The sequence below is a fragment of the Bos javanicus genome, chromosome 7 (genome assembly GCF_032452875.1).
Source record: "Bos javanicus breed banteng chromosome 7, ARS-OSU_banteng_1.0, whole genome shotgun sequence".
NCBI lineage: Eukaryota > Metazoa > Chordata > Mammalia > Artiodactyla > Bovidae > Bos > Bos javanicus.
In genome coordinates this window covers 5,234,667-5,256,208 of record NC_083874.1, presented here as the reverse complement: position 1 = coordinate 5,256,208, position 21,542 = coordinate 5,234,667, and the positions used below count along the sequence as shown (strand labels likewise).

The 21,542-nt window shown below is 55.0% G+C and overlaps 2 protein-coding genes across 2 annotated transcripts in view; both read left to right on the top strand.

Moving 5' to 3' along the window:
• Positions 1–2,727: 2,727 nt before the first annotated feature.
• Positions 2,728–13,425, top strand: CCDC124 (coiled-coil domain containing 124). The gene is made up of 5 exons (XM_061421605.1): positions 2,728–2,822; positions 8,208–8,377; positions 12,018–12,207; positions 12,728–12,842; positions 12,971–13,425. Exons 2-5 carry the CDS (start codon positions 8,219–8,221, stop codon positions 13,176–13,178), a joined length of 672 nt encoding a protein of 223 aa, XP_061277589.1. The 5' UTR covers positions 2,728–2,822; positions 8,208–8,218; the 3' UTR covers positions 13,179–13,425.
• Positions 13,426–20,999: 7,574 nt separating this feature from the next.
• KCNN1 (potassium calcium-activated channel subfamily N member 1) overlaps positions 21,000–21,542 on the top strand; it is a 38,356-nt gene continuing 37,813 nt past the window's right edge. The window contains exon 1 of the mRNA XM_061421600.1: positions 21,000–21,106. The gene's annotated coding sequence lies outside the window, so the exon portion shown is untranslated. The remainder of the gene's footprint in view (positions 21,107–21,542) is intronic.

The following is a 21,542-nucleotide window of genomic DNA, read 5'->3' as shown; positions in this document are numbered from 1 at the left end:
TTCCAAGTGGCTGTGCTTCCTTTAACCTGAGAAGTATACAATGACCATATATCGAAAGATCTTTATCTTAGCATATTTTACTTCAATACAATGACCATACATTGAAAGATCTTTATCTTAGCATATTTTACTTCAATACAATGAATGGAGGAATATGGCTTTCTTTTTGATTTGTCACTTTTTAAACTAATCCTAAATTTGGTAAATGAAAAAGCTCTCCTAACAGTTTGAAATTAATTAAAATTTGGAGAATTCTAGACAAGTTTGATATTCCTTTTGTCCTTGCTTCTTTAGGTGAAGGAACACATACCTGTGTTACCTAAAGGTGATTTCAGGATGCCCAAAGGGATTTAAGGCATAAAAGACATCTTCTTCTTGTGTTCAGGTAGGACATAGATGGGCTCCAGGTTGGCCATCTACAATCTTCCCCTTGGCATTCCCTGAGATGAGATATGGGTGGGCTCCAGTTGAAGAATTTATAGCCAACAAAAACAGGGTAACAGCCAGTCTTTGTCTCTTAGCTTAAGGGAATAATCATGGCATGGACAAAGGAAAAAACCCTGCCTGATAAGGGAGACGCTACACCTGTGCAGAAAGGCTCCTTGGAGTCAAAAGTCAGAGGGTAATTCCAGGCCATAATGAGTCTTGCTCCTCCCCGAAGCCTTCATTTCAAGATCCATCTTGGCGAGGGTGCACATGCGCACTCCAGGGGAGGGTCCTGAGACAAATTAACCAGCAGGGACAAACAAGGTGATGACCTGAGGGAAGACACAGATGGAGAAAACAGCCCCTTTATAAAGGATTTAAACTTCCCAAAGGCACAGCTCTCTCTCTGAGCTTGCCCATGCCCCTTTCCACATGTACTTTTCTTTTCAATAAACTTTTTTTACATTATTCTTTGCGTTCTGCCTCCTCGATTGAATTCGTTCTTGGCTAGGCAGGAAGAGACTAGGGACTCTAGCCCTAACTGCTGTCTCCTGTGGTCCAGTGGCTCGGAGAAGGCAATGGCACCCCCACTCCAGTACTCTTGCCTGGAAAATCCCATGGACAGAGAAGCCTGGTGGGCTGCAGTCCATGGGGTTGCTAAGAGTCGGACACGACTGAAGTGACTTAGCAGCAGCAGCAGTGAGCATCTAAGAGCTACAGAATGTCAGAACAATAGAAGTCAAGAGCCCTCAGGGTTGGGAGACATGACCTCTAGCCTGGGAGGTGGCAGAAGTCACCTTGCAGAAGACTTAGCTTGTTCTGGAACCATTCACTTGACCTGCACCCCCTTAGTTATGTCAATAGACCTAAGAGGCTCCTTGTCCTCAGGAAGGTGTGACAAGTCTGGCTCTTTTTTTGAAATTAAAAAAAATATATTATGTTTTAAAAACCTGGCTCTTTACCAGCAGCTTAATTAGGTGTTGCCTTTGGCACCGCCACATCCCACCCAATACTGAACAATGATAAAAGCTTATGCTGAGCCCGTTCTTGTTGGTGACAAATATCACATCAGGTGATATCAGGTTCCATTTTCCAGACATCATAGCCAAAGGGGAAACTGAAAAGAAACACTTAAACCAACAAAACAAGTTGATGCGATGCAGGAAATAAAAAGAGGGCTAGGGGTGGGGCACCAACTACTTGGAGAGGTCCAAGGTCTTTCTCAGAAAGGGATATCTGAGCCAAGGCCTGAAGGAAGTGAGGGAGTAATCCATGGGGAAAGCTGAAGGCAGAGGGAACTGCACTGGAGAATTCCCTGAGGCAGGACTGTGCCTGGCAATTCGGAGAAAGGAGCCTGGTGTGGCTGGAGCTGAGAGAGAATAAAGAGGCGGCAGATGAGATGGGAAGGTGCGGTGAGTCCTGCAGTGCAGTAGGGAACCATCTAAGGCTAGAGAAAAGGGAGATATACAATCCCACTTAGGTCCCAGCAATGTCACTGGTGCTGCTTTTTGAAGAATGAACTCTGTGGTCCTGCCTAAATCGTCCTGTCTAAATCCCTAAATCCCTGCCCTGCTTCCCCCCTATAGCTAGACCCAGTATATCATTTTCAGACCCCTAGTGCTACCGTTTTTTACAGATGACACTGCAGAAAATCTTTAAGTATAGGTGCCTACGACAAACAGCGCCCCGCCCCAAACCTAACTGCTGAATAAGAGTATTTTGTTGTGCGGGGTGCTGGAGAGCAATCCCAGAGGAAGGTTCACTAGAAATTTTGAGTCCTTCGATTACATTTTGCTCGAATTCCATTCCTGATCTGTAAGCCTGTTTCCTCGACCTGGATGGCGCAGTGTTTTAGTTTCTCTGTTCCTTTCTTCTGCTCCCTACCGCTTAAGCTTCGCAGTAGGGAGGCAGACAAGAGTAGGAGAGCGGCTTCAAAGCACAAAGCGATGGCAAAGGGCCTAGGAGGCTTCCACAAGCGAAGCGCTTATACCGGCCACGCGGGGACCACGGATTCTGGCGCTCCCTGCCGGCCAAGCAACTCTGGACTGACGCCGCCAGACCCGCGTATGAAACCAAGGACGCCGTTTTTCTTCTGGGCAACGGCCATCTCGGTAAGGACAGTGGTCCAGTTTGTAGTTTATGCTCCCCTCTCCTGACTAGTTAGTATATGAAGTGAGCGGAAGAGATGAGGATTTATAAAATATTCGCTTCTTGCACACAAAAACAAATAGCTAACGCCCTTGAGTTGGATTGGAGATAAAAAGCAGTATTTCCTCTACCAAGATGGCGACGAAGCCCAGACGTAATCAGCACGCACTGCCTGGTGGGGGGTGTCCATGCGCCAGCCCCGCGGTGACGTCACGGAGGTGCGACCGGGCCGGCGCCGGGGGAAGGAGGTAGGAATGGCAGCGGCGCGGGCGGAGCCGGGGGGCGGGGTGCGGGTGAGCCCCGCGGGGTAGCAGGACGTGAGACCACCTCCCCGGGAGGGCTGGAGGTGGGGTTCTCAGAGACGAACGCACTTCCGACCTCCAGTCTCCCGGGTTCCCGCGGGGGCTATCCCCATTTCCCGGAGCGGACGACTGAGATCCAGCGGGACAGCGTCGTGTTCGAAGCTACTTAGTTCTGGTCGTGCTCCTGAGCAGCTTACAGGCTTGCGGGTGACAGAGCTGGGTACGGACGTCCCTGGCCTCATGCAGTAGGATCGGAGCTGGAGAGAGGGACGACGGGTTGGAGGAGCCTAGAAGGGGTAGCTGGAGGATTTTCTTGGAGGAGGCGGCGTTGAGTTTCCTGTTTTATTCTATCTTACTTTCACATCTAATCAACCACGTGGGTATTGATTCCCTCCTAAGTGTACTCCCTGCTTTAGCCAAAACCACTCCTTAGACCCTCCTGGTTGAGCTTCATGCTTCTGTCTCAGTCCTCCGTTCACCACCTCAGCAGCCCCAGAGGGCTCTGAGGTCCTCCGCACCTTCCCATTACCCTGAAATAGAAATCCGCTCTACCCAGCCTGCCTCCCCCCGACCACTGGGGGGCTTGGGTCTCCCCACACCCTTAGGTTTTTCCTTTGATGTCTCCCCCAGGAAGCACTTTGACACCCCCTGGGTCAGAAGCTCCCTCCCGACTTCCCCTGGCACCTGCATGGCCCCATCACAACTCTGATCTGGAATTAACACTCCTGTTGTCTATATCCCACCCAGCCTGGGAATCCCATTTAGTCTGGAAGCCCATCAGCACTGCCTCTTTCCCCAGCATCCCACTCATAGTAGGTGCTGCTATTGTTTCAGTTCATTTCAGTTCAGTCGCTCAGTCGTGTCCGACTCTTCGCAACCCTGTGAACCGCAGCATGTCAGGCCTCCCTGTCCATCCAACAGTGCATGTTTACTGAATGACAAAGTGTGTGTTTATTAAACAGAAGAAAAGCTGTCTGTTTTAATCAGCTCTGGCTGCTATAACAAAATACCACTGACTGGGTGGCTTAAACAGCAGAAATGTGGAGGCTAGGACGTCTAAGATCAAGTTGTCAACCAGTTTGGTCTTAGTGCAGGCTTCTTCCTGAATTGCAATGGCCACCTCACTGTGTTCTCACGTGGTGAAGAGAGCAAATTCTGGTCTTTTTCTTCTTTAAGGGACACCAGCTCTGTTAGATTAGGACCCCACTCTTAGGACCTCATTTACCCGGTATCACCTCCTCAGATGTCCTGTCTCTGAATACAGTCACACTGAGTGTTAGTCACAAAATCAACATGTAAATTTTGGAGGGACATAACTATTTCAGTCTTGGCCTGAAGGAGGGGGTCAAAAAGCCCCTTTTCAGGCTTTGGGATGGAATCAGAGTCTTAAGCAACAGGGGGAGGGGAGGGGATGCCCCATCTGAGTTGCTGCGAGTGGACAGGGTTTTCACAGGAGGAGGGGGACGGGTGTATCAGGAGAAGGCACAGCTAGAGAAAAGGCTCAGAGGCTGGGAGGAAAGTGAGTGGGAAGAGAAATGAGAAGCTGAGTTTGGACACAACGCAGCGTGTGAAGTAAATACTGAGGGTACCCTGGAAATAAATGCTTGTTTATTCATTTGCTCAAAACATTTTTTGAGCTCCCATTATACAGGACACTGATCAAGGCAGTCCCAGCCCTGCCCTTGCAGAGCTCTCAGCCTAGTGGGGAAGATGGTTGTTGTTCAGTTGCTCAGTCATGTCTGACTGTTTTTGAGTCCCCATGGACTGCAGCAGGCTAGGCTCCTCTATTCACTATCCCCTGGAGTTTACTCAAATTCATGGCCATTGAGTCAGTGATGATATCTAACCATCTCATCCTCTGCCACCCTCTTTTCCCCTTGCCTTCAGTGTGTCCCAGCATCAGGGTCTTTTACAGTGAGTCAGTGCTTCGCATCAGGAGACCAAAGTATTGGAGCTTCAGCATCAGTCCTTCCAATGAATATTCGGGGTTGATTTCCTTTAGGATTGACCGGTTTGATTTCCTTCCTGTCCAAGGGACTCTCAAGAGTCTTCTCCAACACCACAGTTCGAAAGCATCGATTCTTTGGTGCTCAGCCTTCTTTATGGTCCAACTCTCACATCCATACATGACTACTGGAAGAACCTTAGCTTTGAATATATGGACCTTTGTTGGCAAAGTGATGTCTCTGCTTTTTAATACACTATTTAGGTTTGTCATAGCTTTTCTTCCAAGGAGCAAGCATCTTTTAATTTCATTTGTTCAATAATCCTGTAAATGAACATAAGATAGCAACCCAAAGAAGTACCTCAAGAGAAAGTTTATCATCTGAGAGTCAAGGGGAGTTTCCAGAAAGGGTTCCTGAAGGTAGCAACACTTTGGAGTTGGGCCCCCGCGGTTTCAGTTGGAATTAACTGGGTAAAAAGAGGAACAAATGTGGAGGGCACAGCAAGTGCAAAGGCCCTGAGGTAGGAACCTGCATGGTAGGTTTGGAAAAAGGCAAGGCAGCTGGTGTGGCTGCCGCTGAGAGTGAGAGGGGGAATTGGGGGAGTTTCCTCAACTGAAACTGTGACCCCCACCAACTTCTTAGAGCTCTCCTGGGGAGTCCAGAGAGGTTTTCTGGTGGGTACATTGTAGATGCTCAGTAATGAATGGGTTAGGGGGCTCAGGAGCAGGATGGGGATCAGGCTGGCATGCTCAGCCCTGCTGTGGCAGGTCTTACATCCTGTGCATAGAGGGACGGTAATCAACCCTACTTCTCAGATGAGGAAGCTGAGGCTCAAGGGGAGCATGTCAGCCACAACTGCAGAGCCAGGACTCAACCCTGAATCTCCTGGGTCCGCTGATCTCCCCAACTTTGCCCTGTTCTTCCCTGTGGGACTCAGTCCCCCATCTCACCCTGGTGGGACTACCTCCCTGTGTCGGGCACAAGCGGCCTCAGAGACCCGATCTGCCTTGATGTTCCCTGAAGGGCCAGCTGGCAGCCTAGAGTGAGGCAAGGGTTAGAACCAAGTTGGGACTGAGGGGCTGGGCCTGGGTTGGAATCTGGGCCCCTCCACTAAGCCACGGGTGGCCTTGAGCATGTCACCCTCTCAAAGCCTCAGGTTCTTCATCTGTAAAATGGAAGAAAAGTACCTGGCCTTGCTGCTGTCAGGGGATGACATAATTTAGACTGCAACATCGGTCAGTCAGCGTTCCAGTTATTGCCCAGCTCCATCTGACTCCAAACTTCTGGTTCCGCCCACGGCACCGTCCTAATTTGCTCAGCATTTGACTGCCACCCTCAGCCCCTCGCCCACCCACATGACACCATAAATCAGAACAGGTTCATGACCTGCTCAGAGCTGCCTAAAAGTTCTCTGGTGCCCAGAGAATAAAATCCTTGTTCTTCCTTACCCCTAAGATCCTGATCTATCAGCCTCTCACCTTCCCTGTCCCCTCCCCACCCTCCCTCCCCCCAGCACTCCCTGCCTCCTCCTCCCTCCCAGTCTCTCTCTCCCCCTTCCCTTCTTCTCTCTCCTCCCCCACCTCTCCTCCCCATCTTTCCCTTCTAATTCCTCACTCACTCACACTTCCATGCTTTCTCTAGTGCATGACTTTCCTGCCACAGGGACTTTGCACATCCTGGGCCCTCTGTCCAGGAGTCTCAGCCCTTCATTTCCACAGGGCTGCTTCCAATCCATCTTTCAGGTCTCAGCTTGGCCATCACCTGCCAGGGTTGTGAGAATTCACTAAGACACTGTGTGTAAAGCATTGCAACTGCTGCAAATGGGAGCTGATGTTAGAGTTTCCATAGGGGCTCAGAGGTAGATTTCCGCTCCTCCATAAGCCACACAGCTAGGAGGTTGGTGGGGGTGGGTTGCTTGGTGGTCCTGAGTCAGGATGGACCCCACATTCTCTCCCCTTCTTTCTTGGTTGCTGGGCCTACTTCTTCAAGGTTCAGTAAGGGACTGAGCTGGAGATTCTCAGTGGGGAGAAAATGGACACCAGCCCATTTCCCAGATGAGGAAAATTGAGGCTTGGAGAGCTGAAGGCTTGTGCCATGACCTCACAGTGCTTGTGTCAGCACTCTGGAGGGAGGGTGCTCTTAATTTCTTGGTTTCCCTTCCTCACCTGAAAGGCAGGCTTTGGAGGTGAGACCTGAGGCTCAGTCCTGTGCAACTTGGCTAGGTACCTTGACTTCCCCATCCTCAAAAGGGAATAAGGACAGTCGCCGTGTTTAAGACTTTGTGCTGTGTGCCAGTGTGCTAAGTTGCTTCAGTCATGTCTGATTCTTTGCGACCCAATGGACTGTAGCCCGCCAGGCTCCTCTGTCCATGGGATTCTCCAGGCAAGAATACTGGAGTGGGTTGCCATGCCCTCCCCTAGGGAATCTTCCTGACCCAGGGATCGAACCCACATCTCCTGCATTGCAGACAGAGTCTTTATTCACTGAGCCGCCTAGGAAGCCGGTTTAAGGCTTTGGGAGCATTCAGTGAAGTTGGGCCATATAAAATGCTTAGTAGGGGGCCGGGTGTGGGGAGGGTGGCTCCTCCCATTTGAGTGTATCGTGACCACCCCAGCACCCGGCGAGGGGCTCACACAGAGCAGGCGCCCACACTGGACAGCAGCTTTACGGGTGTTAAAATTCTCATGGCTGTGTGAGCCTGGGCCGGGTCACTGGGCTCTGCTTAGCCAGGGGGGAACTGCTTACCCAGGGGGAGGGGCATTCAGCTGTGGGATCAGAGGAGTGCGGCCGGCCGCAGAGGTGGCAGGGTGGGAGGGTCCTCTCGCACTGGCCCACGGGGATCTATAGCAACATGACTTGTAAGAGCCGAAATGTAGAAACCACCCACAGGTCCACCATCGTGGACAGATGGATAAACATAATGTGGTCCGTCCATATAGTGGAATATTACTCAGACATAAGAAGGGAGTGATGCACTGCCACATGCTTACACGTGGGTGAGCCTTGAAACCACGGTGCTAAGCGAAAGACGTGCGAAGAGGCAGATCCTCAGAGAGCAGACTAGTGGTTGCGGGGAGGGGGGATGTGGACTGATAGCTAATGGGGTCAGGTCTCCTGGGGATGGTGGAAATGTTCTGAAACTAGATGGAGGTGCCGGTTTCACAGTATTGTGAACGTGCTAAATACTACTGACTTGGGCACTTTAAGATGGTTCCTTGTGTATTATGTGAACTTCACCTCAGATTTTTTTTTGAAAGAGATTAGTGAGTCTGAAGCCCTGGTTTTATAGGTGAAGCCCCAAGGGGGTCACAGCTGCACAGGTGTGAGTGTGAGGCTGTGGACGGTGGATGCCCTTGACTCACTGTTCCCTGCCCCTATCTCACAGCCTGCTGAGGGATGCCCAAGAAGTTCCAGGGCGAGAACACCAAGTCGGCAGCGGCCCGGGCGCGGAGGGCTGAGGCCAAGGCGGCGGCGGATGCCAAGAAGCAGAAGGAGCTGGAAGATGCGTACTGGAGGGACGAGGACAAACACGTCATGAGGAAGGAGCAGCGCAAGGTGAGGGCCCCACGCCCCGGGCGAGGCGGGGCGGGGGGAGGCGGTGGGCGCCCGGGTCTGTGGCCTGAAGGGTGAGGGGCACTGGACGTGGAGCACTGCAGGGAGGGAGACGGGAGCAGGGGGGCCCTCTGCCCGCAGGGCAGAAGGCGGCGGGCGCCTTGGGTCTGTGGCCTGAAGGGTGGACACGGGCAGCGGGGGAGACAGGAGTAGCAAAGGCTTGTGCAGGGTCCCGGAGGGGGCTGGGGTTTGGCACGTTTAGGCAATCACAAGCCCTCCATGGGTTAGTTTCTCCCCTTTATGTGATGCCAGGAATAGACAAGACTGCCAGTGCCTCACCCTTGAGCACGCAGAGGACACCTGGCAGCAGCTGGAGGCGTGTTTAGTTGTCACAGCTGGAGGGTGCTGCTGGCATGCGGTGGGCCGAGCTACGGGAGGGTGCTCCACACCCAGTGGTGCTGAGACTGAGACACACTGATAGGTCCCGTTTCTGACGTGCTGACGCGGTTCTTCCAGGTGTTTATAAAATCACAAGAGGGCAGGGATAGTTGACTGTCTTCTGCTGGGCCCCAGTGCCTGGCACACAGTGGGTGCTTCATTGATGAGAGGTTCAGGGCTGACGCTGACCCACTTGGTCCAGTAGGTGGCGCCAGAAACCATTCTAAGCCGCTTGTCCTCCTCGCCTGGGTGGGTCCCAGGTTCTAGCATTGCACCATCCGTGCACCATCCGTGACGCACCATCCGTGCGTGCCCAGTTCTGGGAGATCCTGGGTGCTTTTGTGAGTTTTTCCCACTGTCTTTCTGTGTAGGGAAAGACGGATCCTGCCTTGTTTTTAGCTGGAATTGAATATCACTGATTCCCTCTCCTCCCAATCTCCCCGCCCCCATGCTACATTCTGGGTCCATGAACATCTTTCAGTTTTTTCTTTTTTTTTGGGTGGCTCGCAGGATCTTAGTTGCCCGACCAGGGATTGAACTCGTGCCTCCTGCAGTGGGAATGCAGAGTCCTACTAAACTGCCAGGGGAGCCCCTGTCTCTTTTGACTGTCAACATTTTGACAATACAGGAAAGTTAAAACCCCAAAGAAAAAACAGTGTCTGCCAAGGGTCTGTTCTCTAGACAGAAAAGCCAGAGACCTTTCCACAGTCCCCGAGGCAGCAGCCCAGCCCAGCCCAGGAGCCCTCCCCAGGCCTGCATCTTTGGTATCCCATCCTCCAGGTGAGGAAACTGAGGCACAGACAAGGCAGGAAGCCCCAGTCACAGGGCTGTGAGTGGGACTGGAGCCGGGCTGGGGGTCTGCCTCCAGGTTTGCAGTGAGTGTGCTTGCCCCAGGGGTTGCCCAGGGAGCATCTGCCTGTCCCATCACCTGTGTCGCACACACCTGCAAGGCACACAGGCGGAGGCCAGCCAGGCAGCAGGGCGCAGACTCGCTCTCTAGGCCGTTCGACTGTAGCACAGGCCACTGAATGCAGATAGACCACAACCAAAACAGGCCACAGTTTGCCAGCCCCTGGTCTCTAGAACATTCCCAGCCCCCACGCCCCTCCCGGACAGTCCCCCCTCCTGAGTGTTTGTGTTTTTTTTTTTGCCGCAGCAGCAAAAGTGCTGAATCCTAACCACTAGACCACCAGGGAACTCTCCCCGCTGAGTATTTTACATGGAGTCTCTGATGATTCTTCCCCACTGGGTGATTTTCTGGGTTCTGTTCATCCCTCTTCCTGCTGATGGGTGAGGGGGCCCACAGTCTACAGAGCACACCTGGTCCCTCTTTCTTACGTGACAGTTGCTTTAAAAAGATAGTTTCTATGAAAAGAAAATCCGTGTTTGTTCTAAAGCACTAAAAAAAGCAGCACCCCCCCCATCATGTGACACCAAAGGCTTTTCTCACCCAATGCCGTACCCTAAAGGCCATGTCCTCAGTTAAGTGGGATCTTGCAGCCAGATTTCTCCCTGCTGCCAGGATTCAGCCTCAAGCTGGGCCGTAATTCATCGCCCCGCCTGGAGGGTAGCATTTTGTCTCCATTTGTTCCATATTAAGCAACTCAGCAATGAGCACGTGACTCTCTGGGTTCCATCTCGATTATTTATGATGCTCATTTTGATGGCTCCGGAATATTCCACCAGTGGCCTCATCCTTCACCCGTCACCAGATGCTGCCAATTGTTAATTGCCCTTTGTAAAAAACTGTGAGTGACTTTTTCAGAAAAATTCTGAATGTCAGAGTGTAAATGCTTACGTTCCCTCCTCAGTCCCATGTCCCAGGAGACTCACGGCCACAGTCTGCATGCCCTTCCTGGGTGCTTGGAGCCTTCTGGAATTCATTCATTCATTTGTCCACACTTTTACTTAAGCACCTACTGTGTGCTGGGCCAGGGCCTGCCTCCGGGATAAGCCAGATGATTTGTGGGACACAGGAAAGAGCCATGCAGTAGAGCAGGTGGATAGGGAGCCAGGAGCTCAGGGGGAGCCAGAGTTAACCAGGAGAGGAGGCTGGCAGTGGCGTTCCAGGTGGGGAGAGCAGCTAGTGCAAAGGCCCTGAGGCAGGGTTGTGTTGTGGACAGGGTAAACGTGGGCTGTACGTGCACCACACAGCAGTCAAGGAGCCTCACGAGGACCAGTGGGGAAACCAGTGGGAAACCAAGACTCAGAGCACAACGGCCCTACCCTAGGCACCTGACCACAGATGTGGGAGCCCAGCAGCTGCGTCCAAACAGTCTTCCTCCTTTCCTATCAATCAGGCAGGTTGGAGGTCAGAGGCCCAGTACGTGTCCTCAGGAACCCCTCTTCTGGGGCCCTTAGTCCTGTCACAGGGGCACTACCAGCACACAGACCATCTCCAAGGCACGGAGGGTGGATGGCAGAGTTGCAGGCAGTGGGTGGGCAGGCGGGGATGCCTGTAGCGCAGGGCTCTGTGGGGGTGCGGGGTGGGCGGCAGCAGAATATCTCAAGCCTGAAGCCACATCGCACTACAAATGAACCAGAACCTCGCGCTGTCCCCGGAGCAGTGGAGGGCCAGCAGCCAAGGACAAGTACTCTAGGCTACACGTCTCCTCGACCAGCTGGCATCAGAGCCTTCCTGGGGAGCCAGCGTGGGATCAGTCCCAGCCTCTGTGACACTCAGCTGGGAACACTTCAGCAGTGCCTCCCCAAGGTCTGCTGGCCCATAAAAGAACCACTGCCCCAGCTGGCAGATGGGTTCAGACCCTCGAGTGGCTCCTGTCGCCTTTGGAATCCAGTACAAACCCTTCCCCATGCCCTTGAGGCTCCCTGTGGTCCCGGCTCTGCCCTCCCCACCTCTTCTCCCTTCACACTTCCCCTCCTCACTCTAACTTCTTGCTGTCCCTGTCATGCTAGGTGGTTGCTGCCTCAGGACCTTTGGACCTGCCATTCCTCCCACTAAGGACCCTCCTCTTCCCCAGCCTAGGCATCACTTTTTCTTCTAGAGCCACCCACCCCGCTTCCTTGGCTAAGGTTCCCATAGACATGTAGGATGGGAGCCCCCTGGTAGGCCCATGGTGCTCCTGTGTCCCCTAAGACCAACATGGGGTCTAACACACAGCAGAGTCTCCATCACATGGGTTGGGATGCGAACTGGACCCCATGCCACTGGGGCAGGATCCATGCCTGACTCTCCATCCCTCAGGAGGAGAAGGAGAAGCGGCGCCTGGAGCAGCTGGAGCGCAAGAAGGAGACGCAGCGGCTGCTGGAGGAGGAAGACTCAAAGCTCAAGGGTGGCAAGGCCCCCCGGGTGGCCGCCTCCAGCAAGGTCACCCGCGCCCAGATTGAGGAGACTCTCCGCCGAGACCATCAGCACAAGGAAAGCCCTGACCCAGGTGGGGCCTGGGCCCACGCTGGAGCTGCCCTTTTACCTGAGAAACGAGAGGCAGTGGGCAGACCCCCTGGACTGAGTCCAGAGGGCCTCCTCCTCACCTCCAGAGAAGTTGTGTGGGCTCTGCAAGGGTGGCTGGGTCTCGTAAGGCCTCGCTCTGAACACAGACGGTATAGGCACGCACGTGTGTAATTACTTAGGCCGCACCCGACCCTAGCTTGTGCTCTCCCGGGTCCCCAAGGCTGATGTGGTGCCCCGAGGCGAGGAGACAGCAGCGGCTTAGGAGGTGTCTCCTGAGCGGTGGGCTGCAGAGAAGTCAGTCAGGGGGCTTGGGGGCAGGATTGGCCCACCCCGATAGGTAGGACTTGGGGAGGGGGTCGTGTTTCCATCCTCAGTCCTCTGCCTGCCTCCCTTTCTCCCCTACTTCGTCCCCTCCGTTGTGTCTCATCTCCCTGGAACTCAGCATCTCTGCTCATGTCTCTGTTTCTGGTATATCTCTGTTCCCCTGCCGCTCCCGCCCGCAGCCGAGAAAGCCAAAAGCCACTTGGAGGTGCCGTTGGAGGAGAACGTGAACCGCCGCGTGCTGGAGGAGGGCAGCGTGGAGGCTCGCACCATCGAGGACGCCATCGCTGTGCTCAGGTACCCGGCAGAGCCTAGGCCTTGGGGGCGGGGCTTGGATCGGGGCGGGGCTTGAACCTCGGGTGGGGCTAGGCCCGGGGGCGGGGCGGCCCACGCCCCAGCCCCCCTGACGTCTGCGTCTTCACCAGCGTGACGGAGGAGGCGGTGGACAGACACCCGGAGCGCCGCATGCGGGCGGCCTACACTGCCTTTGAGGAGGCGCAGCTGCCGCGGCTTAAGCAAGAAAATCCCAATATGCGGCTGTCGCAGCTGAAGCAGATGCTCAAAAAGGAGTGGCTGCGTTCACCGGATAACCCCATGAACCAGCGGGCGGTGCCCTTCAACACCCCCAAGTGAGCCTGGAACTGGAGGAGCCGCCCGGGCAGGCGGTCAGGGTCGCAATCCCACACGCCCTCCCGCTGGGTCAGCTCCAAGGGCTACAGATATCTGGGGCCATGGCGTGTGTCCTAGGGGCTTGGTGGCATCACTGGCCACATCTCCCGCTACAGGGCCCCTGCTGCAGTGACACCCCTGCCCTTCATGCGTGCGCCAGAATCCTGGGGCCGAGTGCCCAATAAAGGTGGCCGGTGAGGCAGAGTGTGCACTTGAAGTCTACGTGGGTATGGGTCGATGTGTGAGTGGGTGGTGGGAGAGGAGAGCTGGAACGAGGGGGCCTCCAAAGCGCTCCTGTCCTAGCAGGCTAGGTGAGATAGTGTAGAGCAGACAGTGCTCTGCTTCTACCTGGGCCAGTGGTCCAGTGAGAGGCCTATACCATTATTTTCTGGAAGATTTGCTGGGTTGCTGCAAAGGGGTAGCTCAGAGAGGTTGAGGCACTGGCTTCAGGTCACACAGTACTGCAGAGATAGAACCAGAGGAGAGTTGGAGATGAGTTGTTGGCATCCTGAGATTCTGGTCCCGAATCAGCAGCCAGGTCACATACTGTGTTGGGGTCAGGAGATGTAGGCTGCTCTTCTGTTATTCCAACACGGGAGGCATCTGCGTCGAGTCCTGGGCAGGCTTTCTGGTAGAGGGTTTCTTTAGAGCACACGTTTGTGGGAAATGAGTCAGATTCCATTGCAGAGGCAGGGCACTGGGCAGGCAAGGCCCTGGAAGCTGGAGTGGGCAGGTGGATCTGGGTAGGAATGAGTGTCCGGTCAGAGGCGCAAGGGCTGGGTGAGATCTCAACTTGGTTCTGGCTTCCTAAAGCTTAGTTGACCTCAGGGAGCCAGTGGAGAGGAAGGGCAGCTGGGAGGTGGGCCCAAGTGTGTGGGGCGGTGTCCACGCATTTACTATGTCACTGCTATGGGCTTCCACCCAAGTGACTTCTCTCTGCACCTCTGGCCCCCATCCCCTCACCCTCCGCCACCCTCCAGCCCCATCATCTGCTTGTTCTCAACTTCTCCAGCACAGCAGGCTTGTTGCCCCTCATGGCCTACATGCTTAGTTCTTCCTGCCAAGAATGCTTCGTCTCCCAGACATCAAGTCTCAGATGCAGATCTTTATAGATGGCCCCAACTGTGTGGGGTCATGGCTGAGCCAAAGGGAGCCAGGCTTTGCCCGGAAGTAGAGGGGTCATAAGGCTTCATGGGGGGAGGGCCTTGAAGTATGGGAGTTCTCCACACTGACAAGGGGCAGAAAAGGCTGAAGAAACCACACGTGCAAAGGCCTGGAGGTCACAACAACTGTTCTACAGAGTTGTTATTGGTTAGTCACTCAGTCATGTCTGACTCTTTTGTAATCCCCCTGGACTGTAACCCACCAGGCTCCTCTGCCCACGGGATTTCTCAGGCAAGAATACTGGAGTGGGTTGCCATTTCCTTCTCCAGGAGATCTTCCTGACCCAAGGATCGAACCTGGGTCTGACTGCATTGGTAGGCGAGTTCTTTACCAACTGAGCCACAAGGGAAGTCCCTGTGATACCCATTTCCAGAGGGGAAAATTGAAACACAAGGCTTCCTAGTTCAACGGGGCCAGAGGGGGGATGGTGTCTTTAATAATCGAGTACAGCTGAAGTGCAGTATAGCAGGTGCCTAAAATAATAGCAGCTGACATAAAAACTAACCAACATACATCTTGAGCACTGGCTTAGTTTGGGGATTTCCCCAGGAGCCAACTCTGAGGCAGGACTAGAGGCATGTGAGGGGTCCAGGAAGGGCCTCAGGAAGATCCCATGGGATTTGAGGGAAGGAGCCGTTCAGGGAACAGTCTGGAGAGGAGCATTGAGGGTGGAGGGTGTCGGAGACTGGACCAGCCGTGAGAAACATCCTCTGGATGCTGGACCCTGGCCTAGCACATGATAAGATTGCTGGGAGAAATATCGATAACCTCAGATACGCAGATGACACCACCCTTATGGCAGAAAGCCAAGAGGAACTAAAGAGGCTCTTGATGAAAGTGAAAAAGAAAAAAAAAAAGAGAAAAAAAGAAAAAAAAAAGAAAAAAAAAAAAAAGAAAGAAAGTGAAAAAGAGTGAAAAACCTGGCTTAAAACTCAGCATTCAAAAAACGAAGATCATGGCCTCCAGCCCCATCACTTCATGGCAAATAGATGGGGATACAATGGAAACAGTGAGAGACTTTATTTTCTTGGGCTCCAAAATCATTGCAGATGGTGACTGCAGCCATGAAATTAAAAGACGCTTACTCCTTGGAAGAAAAGCTATGACAAACCTAGACAAGCATATTGAAAAGCAGAGATATTACTTTGCCTGCAAAGGTCTGTATGGTCAAAGCTATGGTTTTTACAATAGTAATGTGTGGATGTGAGATTTGGACCATAACGAAGCCTGAGCACCAAAAAACTGATGGTTTTGAACTGTGGTGTTGGAGAAGGCTCTTGAGAGTCCCTTGGACAGCAGGGAGATCAAACCAGTTCATCCTAAAGGAAATAAATCTGGAATAGTCATTGGAAGGACTGATGCTGAAGCTGAAGCTCCAATACTTTGGCCACAAGATGCAAAGAGCTGACTCATTGGAAAATACTCTGATGCTGGGAAAGATTGAAGGCAGGAGAAGGGGACAACACAGGATGAGACGGTTGGATGGCATCACCAACTCAATGGACACGAGTTTGAGCAAGGTCTGGGAGATGGTGATGGACAGGGAAGCCTGGCATGCTGCAGTCCATTGGATTGCAGAGTCAGACATGACTGAGCGACTGAACAACAAATGTCATTTCACTGAGCCCTGGGGACAGCCCCCTGTTACATTGATCCTCTTTCTAGATGGAAAAAGAAAGGCGCCTGCCTGCCTGTGTCACATACTCAGAAAGCACTCAGTCAGCAGTGTGGAGGTGGGGCCCAGAATTAGGGCTCCAGGTATCAGCTGAGTAACAGAGAAGCCCAGATGGCTCCCCACAAAGGGAGGCCTCTGCCTCTTACCTCTGGGGGCCTTAGACCAAGGCCTTAATGGGTCCGAGCCTGGTTCCTCCTATATAAATTAGGACTGAAAACAGTAAGCCTAGGCCACCTCGAGAATCAAGATGATGCCTAGGAAGGGCAGATCCTGAAGAAGTCTTGGCAAAGGAGCCTCCTGCATGGCCAGGTTTGGGGTATTTGTTGTGGCCAGGAATTAGGGAAGGTCTGGAACCAGTGATGAGTAATCGGAGGGAAGAAGCAAGCCGAGCCTATAGGGCCTTGGATGCCAAGGGTGGGATGAATGGGGCTTTACCCCAGGGCGAAGGAGAGCCATAGTGGATGTGTGAGCAGAGTAGAAAGAGTACCAGAGCTGTGCGTGGCAAGCTCTGCTGGGGACTTGTAGGGGAATGGCTGGTAGGCCTGAGTGAAGGTAAAACTCAGGACAGAAGCTAGGACTGCCTTCATTCCTCAGACACAAAGACGACGGTAACAACGACTGTTTGAAATAAACTTCTGTCTTCTGGTCCCACCCCCACGGAATCCCAGGCTCGCGCATGCGCGCAGGCAACAGGGAATCCCCGGCTTCGCTGCAGTGCACGGGAGGGGGCGTGAGACAGGAGTTCCGTGCGCTCCCAGCCCTCTCCGCGCGTTGCCAGGACGACCAGGCGGGGCCGGGGACGCCGGACACTGACTGCGCCTGCGCGGGGGTTGTCTTTACAGCGCCAGGGCTTTCCCGTAGCGCGCGAGTCGGGGAGGGAAAAGCCTTGAACGGCGCGCATGCGTCGACCCCCGCCCGACCCCCGCCCTGTGGGCCAGGGAATCCTCACCTGCCGCACTGCGCACTGGGGGCGGAGCGGGGAAACCGGCTCAAACTGGAGTGGGGTTTGCTGAGGCGTGGGCGGGGGAGGGAGCGAGCGTGGGGTCTTCCCCAGGTTCCCGCTCCCGTTGTCGCCTTGGCAACCGGGCGAGCGGGCCGCAGTGCGGGGGCGGCGGCAGCCTCGGGGAAACCGGGTGGTTCTGCGCGTGCGTGGGGCTCCGCGCCTGCGGCCGGGGTTCCCCTTCGTGCGCCTGGGGGGTATCGATGGGGGGGGGCGGTGTGTGGGGATGATTGGAGAAGGTGGGTGCCAGGGAAGAGAATGAGCGCGGAGAGAGGGGCTGGGGAACGGGGGAGAATGGTGGTGGAAAGAGGAGGCGGAGTGGGTGCCTGAGAAGGTAGGGGGGCACGGGAGAGGGTAGAGGTGGTGGGGAGAGGGGTACTGGATGAGGTCGGAGGAGGGATTAATGAAGAAGATAGTAGAGGAAAGGGAACAACAGGAGAAGGGAGGAGGAACAGGGGGAGCGGCTGAAGGGCATGGTCAGTATGAGGGGAACAAAGAGAAGCTTATGAAGGGAACACGGTAGGGTATAGGGGTGGCTACGGGGAGGGGACGAACACCTTCAGGACACCACCCCACCCCCCAACCTGCAAACCACAGGTTTTCTGAGCCAGGAAATCTGGGTCTAAGATTTCCAGATTTAGAAGAAGAAAAAGAAAAGGTACAGGACACACCAGTTAAGCTTGACTTTCAGTTAAGCAATGGAATGATTTTTATTCTAAGTGTGGCCCATTCTGTGCACTGTTTTTACTAGCAGCTCTAATTTTGGTCGGACCACTTCCTTCTCCTCCCGGCCAACCCCATCCCCTGCCTGTCCCTTGAGCCTTTCTGAAAGCCACTGGGATCTCTCAGATCAGATGATTCCTTTGTTTCTTATCTCTCTGGTGCCCCACACGCCTGCATACTGGTGCCCTCCCCTGCCATCTCTCATCTTGGCTTCGAACACCACCCTGAGGTGGAGTCCTAGCCAGGCAATACAATGCGCAAAGGCATGGCACCTCCACCACCTTCTCTCTTTGTCTCTCTGTGTGGCTGTCTCTGTCTCTCTCAAGCCCCTCCAAACTCTCTGCCATGGGCCTGATCCTAATGAGATGATATAATGTCTCTGCCTATCCCAGCTGCCATCACCTCCTTCTCCTGGAACCTCTAGGGCTCCTTACTCTCAAGCCTGAGACCCAGGAACCTCGTACACCAGGCTTCCCCTCAATTTCTGGGCATATAAGTATATAGTAGATACGTAGAAAAATTTTGGAGGGTAATTTTATGGAGGGAAGTCCTGGGGGTAGTATCTGATGCTTCAACACAGAGAGCTGCATTTTTCGTACCTTAGAGGCACACACACCCTGTCCAAGCTTTTGTACCCTCCAACAAAGTAATTTGCCTTTTATCCTCCTCCTTGGTTTTGAAAACAAGTGAGATCATAAAACATTATAGGAAAGCTAATAACAGAAAAGGTCAGTCCCTGGCCCTAGGCTGCCCCTTGATGCCTCCCCCAATCCCCACTTCTCATCTTTGCCCTTCGTATTTATTTGCCGTGGGAACACTCAGTCGAACCTCCCACCTGGCTTCTGCCCAACAGGCCAAAAACTCGGCCTCGTGGATCATTTTTCCCAGGGGCATGTTATTCTGGAAACCAGCGGTCCTCAGAAGGGAAACATTTGAGCCCCTGACTGTGTTTATAGTTTCAGTGTCCTAGGCAACGCCCCTGTAGAATCAGATCCTGGATCTTTTGTGCCATGTCCTAGGGGTGCTTTCTGGGGGTGGGTCACTGGGCAGAGGGTGATGCCATCCCTTTATTTGGAGCTGGGTAACTTCTGGGGTGGTCTTAGGTCAGAGTTGGACCTCTCCTCTCATCAGCCAGGCCCAGGTGGCACTGGGCACCCCCCATTCTCCCCATCCCCATTTCTGGGGAAGCCAAAGGTGAGTAAGTGAACCCACGACCGCTTCCACTAGGGATTGAGGACAGCAAACTAGGCTGATGTGCCCAGATAAGGAAGGCCTCTAGGCAGGAGGTGACATTGGACCGGGCTTCTGAAAGACAATAGGGGGTGAGGAGAGCTGGGAAAGGGTGATCCTGGCAGAAGGAGCAGCAGATGCAAAGGCCCCAAGGCTGGACAGGGTGACAGCTGAAAAGCTGGGGTTAGCCCAGACCACGTGGGCCTTGCAAGGGGGGAGGAATGAGGATCATCCTTTTGGTTCAAGGAGGAGGTGGCCGGTAATGTGGGGCAGGACGTGACCAGTCACATGGTTGACGATGGAATTCTGTGGCTGCATCAGAGAAGGGACAGTGGGGTGACACTGGGAATACATGAGCCGCGGGACTGAGGGGGCGTTCCCGGGCTTCTACAGGGCAATGGTGGGGTTCAAGGGCGGGGGGACACCCCCAAACGATGCGTGTCCTGTCACCAGCTCTGGACTCTCTCCCTCACAGGGGCCTTAGCATCCTCCCACGGGCTGGAAGTCACCCCCTGAGAAGTGCTGGGTGAGGCCCCTCCTCTGTGGAGTCCCCGCGGTTCCCGCAGCCCTCCCCCTCTCTGCCCACACAATGCAGACCCCGGAGGCCCCCCGCCGCTTTGTTCTCTTTCCCTCCACACAGGGGCACGGTCACGCTGGCGGCTCCCTCTGAGCGCGGCTTACACACACATAATGGGAAGGGGAAAGAAAGCGTTCCCAGTCGCCTCCCCTCCCCATTCGCCTCCGCGAGCCGCCTCCCCCAGCCCCTCCCGCACGGCGGGATCCCCGCCTCAGGACCCCTCCCGGGAGCACAGTACCTTTCGCGAGACGCTCCCGGCCCGGGGAGGGGGAAGGCGGGGGGTTGGAGAGAGAGGGCTATTTTTAGAATGAATGGAAGAAAAGGAGGAGGGGGGACAACGAAAAAAGGGATGTAGGTTCGTAGAAACCTTCTGGCTCCCAAGAGGAAATTCCCCACACCCCAGGCCCAGGTGGAAGGTGGGTGGGGGGTTCAGAGACGGGGCGGGCGGAGCTGCGGGGGCAGCGGGCGAAGACAGTGGGCTTTGGGAGGGCGCCACGCTTCCTGGAGGTAAGGGGAAAGTTGGAGGAGACCAGCAAAACGTAGCCGGCAGCTCTACAGATTCCCAAGAGCTGGAGGGACCCCAGAGGTGGGCACTGTCCAGTCCAGACATTCCGGGAAACAGACTCGGAGAGGGGCTTGCGCAGGGCCAAGGTCATCGGAGGACTGAGCCCTAGACTCAATACCCCATCCCCTAGTGACCCAGACCTCGGTAGCCGCATTATTCTAATTTGGCAGTGACCTTCACAAACCCTGCCATCCAGGCCTCTTCCTTTCACGTTCGGCGGGGTCCTGGCATCCTGCATTTAAGAGGGCTGGTTTCAGGGTATCACGACGCAACAGTAATACGGAGAAGTTTACTGTGGTTAGTTTTCTGGACATCCCGGGTCTCCCCTCCCTCTCTGGGACCTTCCAGCCCGGGCAGCATTACCAGCTGCCCCAAACCCCCGATTACCCCTGGAGCCCCCGGGTCCCACTCAAGGTTCGTGGAGGGGGACGCTTAATAGCCTTCCTCTGTCGCCCTGGCCTCGGCTCCTTCCCCCGATCCCGGGAGCGGTCCCCGGGGGTGGGGAGGGCGGGGACATCTGTCTTCTGTGCTGCTGGGTCGCTGGACCGAGGCCAGGGGCTCCCCCCGCCCCAGGTCTCAGTTTCCCCACCTAAAAAATGAGTGCCGTGGGCCAGCGGCGGCAGAGGGTCCTCTCGGCTCTTGGAACCTGGTCGGAGATTTGCTGGCACGCCCCTGCGGGGAGGGGTCTTGCGCGAGACGGGGATTCCCGCCCCCCACTTCTAGAGCAGCGTGGCGGGGGAGGGGGGCGCGCGGTGGCAGCCGCCGGTTGCCTCTCCCTCGGCGCGATAGGCGCCCCCTCCCCGGGCGGCGGGGCGGGGCCCGGAACGGCGGGGAGGGGGTCAGCTCTGCGGCGGCGCGCACACTCCCTCCCGGCTCACACGCCCTTGCCCGGCCGGGCACTTGTCTTCGCGCTCGGGCCAGGCGCTGGGGCTCCAGCTGCCGCGGCCGACTCCGGCCGGTGAGTAGGCAGTAGAGGGGTGGGTTACAGGGTGGAGGTCTCCGCGGCGCTCGCCGTCTCCCTGGTGGGAGTCTCGGTCAGGGTTTGCCCGACTCTGAGAATTCAAAGCGGGAGCTGCGGAAGGGAAGGAAACCCCCTTCCATCCCTCTCCCCACTCAACACCAAGCCCCGAGTCAGCTCCAGGGCCCCCAACCCTGGAGAAGGGGGCTTCCGCTCCCGGAATTTGGGATGCGGAGACATCCTCCCACGGAGGTGAGGGTGGAGACATGCGGACCCTCCCGCGTGGCCCTCAGTGTGCTGGGAAGGGGGAGGACTGGTCCCACTGCCCCCTCCCCACTTCCTCCCCCCTCCCCCCGGCTCTTTCTCTCCCAGTCTGTGGCCGGGATTCCCCGGCCGGCCTTGCTGCGGAGTAGAAGGAAACCCCCACCTGCCAGCC

Excerpts from the sequence above, each read along its gene's own strand:
- CCDC124 (XM_061421605.1), top strand. The coding sequence starts at position 8,219 with ATGCCCAAGAAGTTCCAGGGCGAGAACACCAAGTCGGCAGCGGCCCGG. Across the intron at positions 8,378-12,017 it reads TGAGGAAGGAGCAGCGCAAG|GAGGAGAAGGAGAAGCGGCG; the intron begins GTGAGGGCCCCA and ends TCCATCCCTCAG. Across the intron at positions 12,208-12,727 it reads CAAGGAAAGCCCTGACCCAG|CCGAGAAAGCCAAAAGCCAC; the intron begins GTGGGGCCTGGG and ends TCCCGCCCGCAG.